General features: G+C 59.3%; 1 protein-coding gene across 4 annotated transcripts in view; it reads right to left on the bottom strand.

Moving 5' to 3' along the window:
* Positions 1–651: 651 nt before the first annotated feature.
* GFRA2 (GDNF family receptor alpha 2) overlaps positions 652–7,856 on the bottom strand; it is an 80,641-nt gene continuing 73,436 nt past the window's right edge. For all 4 annotated transcript variants that reach the window (XM_037152715.2, XM_037152713.2, XM_037152712.2 and 1 more), the window contains exons 9-10: positions 2,739–2,792; positions 652–1,999 (exon numbers count right to left, since the gene is read on the bottom strand). In XM_037152715.2, the coding sequence (XP_037008610.2) occupies positions 1,877–1,999; positions 2,739–2,792 (177 nt within the window). In that variant the 3' untranslated portion in view covers positions 652–1,876. The remainder of the gene's footprint in view (positions 2,000–2,738; positions 2,793–7,856) is intronic.

Genomic DNA, 7,856 nt, shown 5'->3' with positions numbered 1-7,856 from the left:
CCCTCCCTCCTGCCATGTGTGCTTGCACACACACGAGAACACATGCCTGCACATACGTGCACACCCTCAGCTAGTAGCATCCTCCTGGTCCTCTCCTGGGAGACTCCAGGAGCACATGGCTGGTGCATGTCTGGTGGGGGTGGGTGCTAAGAGGAGAAAACAAGAAGAAGGGGTGAACCACAGTTGTCACCCTTCCCTGGTGGGACCCAAAGGCCAGGTCCCTGCCTTCACAGTCACACACCTTAAATAAACTCGGAGTCCCAGTGGGGAGACACCAGCCCCCTTGACATTAGACTTGCAGGGCCACCTACAGGTCCACCCAGGCAGCCCTGACACACAAACATTCTCGAAGTACAACATCAAGTGGTGCCCCCACCTCCATCCTCACAGCCACCCTCGTTCCCTTCCAGACTGGGGCCCACCCCTGCAGGGCACTGGCCAGAAGAGGAGGTGGGACAGCCAGGTGTGTGGCCCAGCAGGCTCGGCACCCTCAGACCCACCGAGTGTGTCCCCATCTCCTAACGGAGCCTCGGCACCCACACTGAGCCCAGGACGGACCGCCCACCGGGAGCCCCAGGGAGGCAGCCGGGTGCAGCACGGGGCCAGGAACCAAGCAGAGCAAGGCACACTGGAGCGAGGCAAGAGACAGGCTGCTTCCTAGGACGTTTATTGGGGCCTGGGCCGGCGTGAGCACGATCAGGAGCCCCTCCCCGGCCCAGCAGCTGGCGGCAGGAACACGGGGAGTCCACCTCCTTTGATCCCATCATAGACAATGTTATAAAAAAAATAAACTTTACAATAATACATTTCGCTCATCTGTTGGGGTATTATTTTGATAGGTTTGTTTCTTAAAAAAAGGAAAAAAGGGAAAACCACACAGTATATGTATATGATGTGTATATACATATATGTTGAGAAGGGAAAAACGTCATGTACATACAGTTGGCGTACGTCTCAGAAATGAGGAAAGACAAGGAGGGAGGGAGGAGAGAGCTGCAGGGCCCAGAGTGCAGGGCAGGGGGTGCCCCCGTGTCTTCTCTGCCCCTCTCAGCAGCCCCTCTCCCCAGAGAGAAAGACCCACCAAAAGAATCGTTTCTCTTTGATTTCAAACTTCCTGCCACCAAGAAGGAGGCGGCAGCCTTGAGATGGTGCCCAGGTCTTGCTCCCCCCTCCCCAGGGGTTCTCCCAGGTGGGCTGAGTGGCCCAGCCCCCGATGCTACAGTTGGGGGAGGGGGGCCTCCTTGTCACAGCCCTCCACGAGTCAGAAGCAGACCCACCCAGCCCACAGGGGGCTGGGGGACAAAATAAACGCCACCCTTGAAGTCAAGTGGAGCTGCTACAAAAGCCCGGCTGGACCCCAGGGACCAGCCTCAATGCTCTGCCACCTGACGCCCCCCCGCCAGCCCCGGCAAGTCCCCAGAGTGGGCAACTTGAGAAGAGCAGCGGCCACAGCCCTGCCCCGGCCACATCAGGCATGGATGGCCACAAGTCCCTCGGGCTGCCGGGTCCCATCTTGGCTTCTTCCAGCAACAGGGTCCAGAGAAGAGAAGGCCAGGAGAAAGTACAGGGCACGACTATACCCTCGTGCCCTCCCCGGTGCTGGGCTGCCCCTGCCAGGGCACCTCCGGGCGGCTCTCAGGCTGCCCGCCTGCTGTCTGTCTGGTTTAGAAAAACTTCTCCAGAGAGGAAACCTAGGAGTAGACAGATTTAGAGACAAGGTGGGAAAAATTTTTTGCAAGGTGTGCATGTGTGTGTGCGCGTGTGTATGTGTGTGTGTGTGTGTGTGTGTGTGTGTGCATGTGTCTGTTTCCAGTTCATCAGGCGGGTGCTCTTGTCCGCAAAGCTTTCGGAAATCTCCAGACGCAGAGCCCAGAGCCTACAAGGCCAGCTTCAACAGCAGGAAGGAGGCAGCGGTCAAGGCGGCCGATGGTCTGGCTCTGCAGGGGCCTGAGTTGGGTCTGATCACCTTGTTACTCCCTGGGATGATGTTGGTGGTGAGCTGAGGCCACGGCAGAAGGGGAGACAGAAGCAAAGAGACCATGAAAGACAAACCAACCAAGCGAGTCAGCAGGGCTGGGAGCCCACAAAGGAAAGGCCTCCCCGTGCCCTGGCCCTCCCAGCCCTCCCAGGGGACCTGGAGTTGGAGCCAGGCTTCAGGGAGCTGGGCTGAGCCCCCAAGCTGGGGAAGGCAGGGCCACCATCCCCAGAAGAACCTGGGTGACACTGCCCAGTGAGGAAGAAGGCCCGCAGATGCAGGCCAGGGGAGAGGGCGTGGTATAAAGATCTCTGGGAGAAGCAGCTCCCAGGGCCCACGAGGACCTTCCTGCTGTTCTTCCTGCTCCTGAGTGGGGTCAAATCGCTCCTCCTCCGTGAAGCGTCCCCTGCCTGGTTTTGAATGCGCTCTCCCCCTCCTGCTGAGTCTTACACAGCCTTTTTCCTCATCTAAGTTACAGACAGACTGTAGATGTCTGTTGTAAGGAGTCGGGAAGGCTCGGGAGAGCCCCTGCTCAGAGCAGCCACTCGTGCCTCTCCCAAAGAGAGAGCCAAGGACCCTGGCCACAGCCTCTGCACCAGCCCCCACCCCCGGCAGCTGAGCGCATGCCCACTGAGGTGCAGGTGAACCAGGAGCTCAGCTGGCCCGGCCCGCAATGGGGTCTGAGGGCTCTGAGTCTGAGGCTCACGGGAAAGAGCCTCCTGTGGCCAGTCCCCTGCAAACACTGCACTCTGCCCCCACTCACCTCTGTGAAGCACATGCTCAGCTCTTTGGAGCCATTGGCCTTCAGCCCCTGCTCCTGTGGGGAAGAAGGCACTAGTAAGGGCGGGCTGGGTCTCCGGTCGAGCTCTGCCCCATCACTCAGATGGGGCCCCACAGTCCAGGGCCCTGACAGCCTCTGTGGGCTCATGAGGCCCAGGGCACATGTACAAAGCACTGGCCCCTCCCACAGGCCTTGCCCTGGCATCCTTGGCCACTAGGTCCTGCCTCCTCCGCTCTCCTGAAGGAGAGAACTCTAACTGCTCTCCATCCTACAGGTGATTACAGTGATCAGCCGCTCGCAGGTCTGTCTCCCACACCCAGAGCTCCTCTCAGTGAGGCAGAGACCGGGCCTTGCTCTCCTCACACTGACCAGTGTCTGGCCCGTAACAGCAGCTGAGTAAACATCGTACTAAATACATGGAAGAATGAATGAATGAGTGAATGAATGCATGCCTGCCTGCCATGGGTCAGAATTGGCATCTGAGCGCCAGCTCCAGAAAGACCAAGAGTCCATCTGGGTTCATGGGGAGGAGAGTTGATTGACTGGTGATGTCTGCCACCAGAGCACATTAGGCCTTTCCACCTAAACAGGTGTGGCACCTGGAGGTCTGTGGTCAGGGTGAAGAATGAGAAGGGGAAACTGGCATGGCGATGATTCGGGGTTCCACATCCCAGGCATGAGCGCCTGGATGCAGGACCAGAGGGTGCGTGTAAAGGACAGGCCTCTGTTACCATCATCACAGCAGGAATCCACGGGAACCAGCTGGGGTTTCTATCCTGGCTTCAAACGGCTTGGTTCTTAAGGCAACTGTGGGGACTCTCCAGCCACCAGAAGCAACCAGGAAGCCCATGAAATTACATTTCCATCACTGCTCTTGGCCATACGTATCAGTAATCCCTGGGACATCACAGGCGATCTACCACCCAGGGCATCTGGTCAGCTAAACAAAGCCCCAGCTGTCACTTGGAGGTCCAGCCAAGGGCAGGGTCATTGCAGATGGCAATGTGACCTCAGTGATGAGGAGTCCCCACTGCAACTAGGAACCAGACCCAGAGGATCCTGCCCAAGACCATATCACCAGTGACCCCAGGTGCCAAGACCCAGCCCAGCCAAGCACCAACCTGTACCCTGGAAAAGGGCACGTGCTCCCAGGCCTCTGGCCCCATGGGCTGGACTCTACTGCCCAGGACCAAGGGCAGCCCCAGCCAGGACTGTGGGAGGCAGCTGCCAGAAGGACGTGTGCACCCACCCCAGAGACTGTGCTGCCACCATCGTCGGTCCGACTGCCTCCAACCTTCACCTTTACTGGGTCACTTCCCTGGGCAGCTCCCAGCCCTGCCAGCCCCCACCTGTGCCGTCCCTCAGCCTGTCCGGCTCTGGGCCACCCAGTCCAGCATCTATTTTTCCTGGCCTCCTTTCCTGCCCTCCTGGTCCCAGGGTAGCAGGTGAGTCTCCCTCCTGCAGGCCCTCCCCACCGCACTCCCTAAATCCTGAGACTGTGTGTGGTTAGCCAGCCAGACCAAGGTCCTCGACCCCAGCTCACTGATGAAGCTCCACTTTGTTTAATATATGTAAGTCATGCACAGAATTGTTTTAATAAATAGTCTACCATATAAAATAAATAGGTCTGAGAAAACAGCTCCATCAGATGGCCCGGCCACACCTTCCATGACGCATCGCCAGCCATTAGGGGCTCAGGGTCCCCGACGCTGCAGACTCTGAAGGGCAGCACCCAGGTCAGCCCCCCAGAGCAGCCCACAAGAGCCTGGGGCTGAGGGCTGAGGGCTGGGCCAGGCTGGGACAGGACACCTGGTGTGGACACTGGCACAGCCTGGCCTGTGGCTGGGTCATGAAAGTCAGAGCCAGTAGAACTTGACAGGCTCCTCGTGGGAGGGAGAAAAGGGAAAAGCAGCTTCCATAGAGACCGGAGCACAGGGGAGGGAAGAGGAAGCGAGGGGGATGGAGGAGGGACAAAGGCTGATGGGAAGAGGCAGAGGAGGGAGTAGAGAGGGAAGAAGAGGGGAGGGAGCAGGGAACACAGGAGCAGGAGGAGGACTGGAGGAGGACCCCCTCGCCCTCTCCTCTGACCCACATTACAACGAGAAAGCACACACACCACCCTGGGCCAGCCCCAAGGGAGCCCAGGGCCACTGGGGTCTCCAACCAGGGCCACAGGGACTTGGGGAGGGGAAAGCGCTGGCCTCCATGAAGATCGGGCACAGGAGCCCCCCACGCATCCTGTCAGTGCCCCATCATAGATGCACTTTCCAAAGCACTCGCAGGAAGTCTCACGCACCAGCGACACCTCGACACCGCGTCCTGCAGGCCCAGAGCTGAGGGCCACACACTGCCGAGCTGAAAGCAGTGCCACGGAAGCGTCTGGGCTGTCCTAAAGTTCTTCCCTCGAGCACGGTGAGGTCCGGTGCACAGATGTTGTCCTCAGACCCCTCCAGCCTGTTCTCGTAGATGGAAGGGTCTAACTCTTGGTGACCACTAACCCCACCCCCCCACAGGATCGCCCCTTGACCCCAGGAAGGAAGGAAGGCCTGAGAGGCCAGAGCCCTGGGCCCCCGTCTATTTCAGCCAACAGCCCAAGACAAGCCCCTCCAGGTACTGGATCCTCAGTTTCCTCATCTATAAAATAGGGACAGACAAATGTACTTCACTGACCCACACATCCTTCTCGTGACGATGCACGAGAGTTCACGGGGCACAGCACAACTCTGCACAAATGTAAGGCCTCCTTAATTCTACAGGGAGTGACGCCGAGCGGGCTTAGCTTGGCCCCCTAAGGCGGGGCCTGTGAGGAGAGCAGGGAGGGCCAAGGAAGAGGGCAAGAAGGTGAGCCCCGGGCCTCCTGCCCTCTTCTCCACCCCAACAGCTCAGGGAGCAAAGACGGGAAGAGTCTGCCCCAGGTGAGCACCACCTGGCTTCCAGAAAACAGGCAGCAGACAGTCCAGGCTGCCGTAACCTCTCCCGAGGCAAACCCAAGACCCCTCACCCACTCCTGGGCACACAGAATGGTGTGGTGGCCATCGATGCCCTTTCCTGGAAGTGACACATGGGAGGGGTGGGGCGCAAAGAGAAAGAAGGCCACAGGAGGTTCCAATTCCTGGCCTTCCTCCTGACCATGAACTCTCCCCCAGTGCTCCCTCCCACCAGGGGTTCCAAAGATGAATGGCCACAGCCCTGCTCACACCCCAGTGAGAGAAATGAGCACCCACACCCCAGTTCAATGAACAGGAGGGACAAAATAGGCTGCATCCTTCCCTTGAGCCACCCCCTGCCCCGCCCCACCCAGGCTGCAGGCTGTCCTCTGCAGGGTCCCACCCGACCCCGGGCTGCCCCTGACACCCATCTCTCGGCTTGGACTCCAGTGGAACAAGGCTAGAGCATCAGAGGCCGGCTGTCCCAGCCCTGCCCCAACCCTACTCTGAGCCTCTCCTCCCCCAGAGGCAAGCTCAAGGTCTATGCCTCTGCAGTGACCACAGGACACACGCCTGGGCTGCTGGGCCAGAAGAGGCAGGCCCGGCCCTGGAGGTAACCCACAATGTGGGACGCTGAGGAAGCACGAAAGAGCTGGCCGTGCAGGTGGCGCTGGAGGACCTGAACAGGGGAAGGGACACAGACTCAGAGGGAGCATGGTGGCAAAGGCAAGGTTTAAGTTGGAAGGAAATCATCGTCTTCCTCCGCTTCCTTGCCCACCTCAGTCTGCACTCCCCGGCCCGGTCTGGCAATCCCAGAGCCTCGCTGGTCTGGCCCAGGTGCAGGGACCAAGTACAAGGTCGGTGTGTCCATGGGAAAAGTGCTGCTGGAGCCCAGGCACTGTGGCTCTGTTCTGTGTCCCTGCTGCTGGAGCCCAGGCCCCATCTCCAAATCTCAGTGCCCTTGGTCACCTCCTTGCTGTACGCACCCACCCCCAATAGCTCGCAGCTCCTCCCTCCCGCTCCCCTAGTTCAACTCCTTTTCTCACCTGACAATCGCCTAGATCTCAAACAGCCCCCCAGTCTCTCTCCCCTGCCAACCAGTCTCCACCAGCTGTCAGGTGTCTTCCTAAATCACAGTTCTCCATCTAGTCGAGATACTCCCTGTTCAGAAGTCTCCCGTGGCCCCTCAACACTCCTCACCTCAACCTGCTCAGCAGGCTTCGCCCCACCCCTCCCTCCAGGTCAGCACCCCGTGCTCTGGCCCAGACCCACCAGCTGTGTCCCCAGACCCAGAGCAGCGAACATCGCTCCCCAGAGGGAGGCACTCGACGCCCATCTGCCATATATGCATGGACAGTGTGTGGACAACAGTGTGGTGTTGTTCTAATAAAACGTAGTTTATCTGAAAGGGCAGCCGACCGGAGTTGGCCGGCACACCCCCGACTCCGTCCGCGCCTCCCTGACTCCCCGCCTCCGCTCCACGTGCCCCTCTGCCTGGGGTGCCCTCCCCCTCCAGTCTGCTCCCACATCCCCAGGCCTAGCAGTGGGGGCACCTTTGCTTCCACTGCCAGCCCAGACCAGCCCTCCCTGTGCTGGATCCCACAGCACGGGGCCGTCTTTTTTGTGTGCCAATCACTTCCTCCCCACGGTTATCTGAGCGTGTCCATCCCACCGGTACAGGACGAAGGTACTGGCCTAGTCGGCTTGTCAGCCTCAGTGCCTGGGATCCAGTGGCTCGCAGAAGGAAGTTGTGCTGAATAAATGAATGAATGAACAGGTGGAGGAATAAATGAGTGGCTATGAGGGGGAGCTGGAAGGAGGGAAGAAAGCGAGGAGTGCACACGAGTCTCTCAAAGCTTTGGAACAAGCCATATACGCAAATCAGAAATGTGTGCCTAACAGACACACGAACACAGGACGGAGACCCCACACTGACATCCGCGGGCCCGAGCACTAGGTAAGAGTCCCGTCGGGAAATAGCTGGAGTGAGGAGAAAATGGGGGTGGGCGGCTGCTGGCTGCGCAGCCCATGCAGGTGTGTGGTGGCAGGGGCGGTGGCAACCCCTCCAAACACGTTTTTCATTCCCTCCCACGCGTGGGCAGTGTAGAGGGGAAGAACAGAAACTGGCTGCTGGAGGGAGACACGAAAAGCAAAGGAGATGGGGTCTCTGGGG

Source organism: Artibeus jamaicensis, unplaced genomic scaffold (genome assembly GCF_021234435.1).
Source record: "Artibeus jamaicensis isolate MK-2021 breed Jamaican fruit bat unplaced genomic scaffold, CSHL_Jam_final contig_477, whole genome shotgun sequence".
NCBI classification, from domain to species: domain Eukaryota; kingdom Metazoa; phylum Chordata; class Mammalia; order Chiroptera; family Phyllostomidae; genus Artibeus; species Artibeus jamaicensis.
Note: the sequence above shows the minus strand (reverse complement) of the source record. Positions and strands in the feature narration are given on the sequence as shown.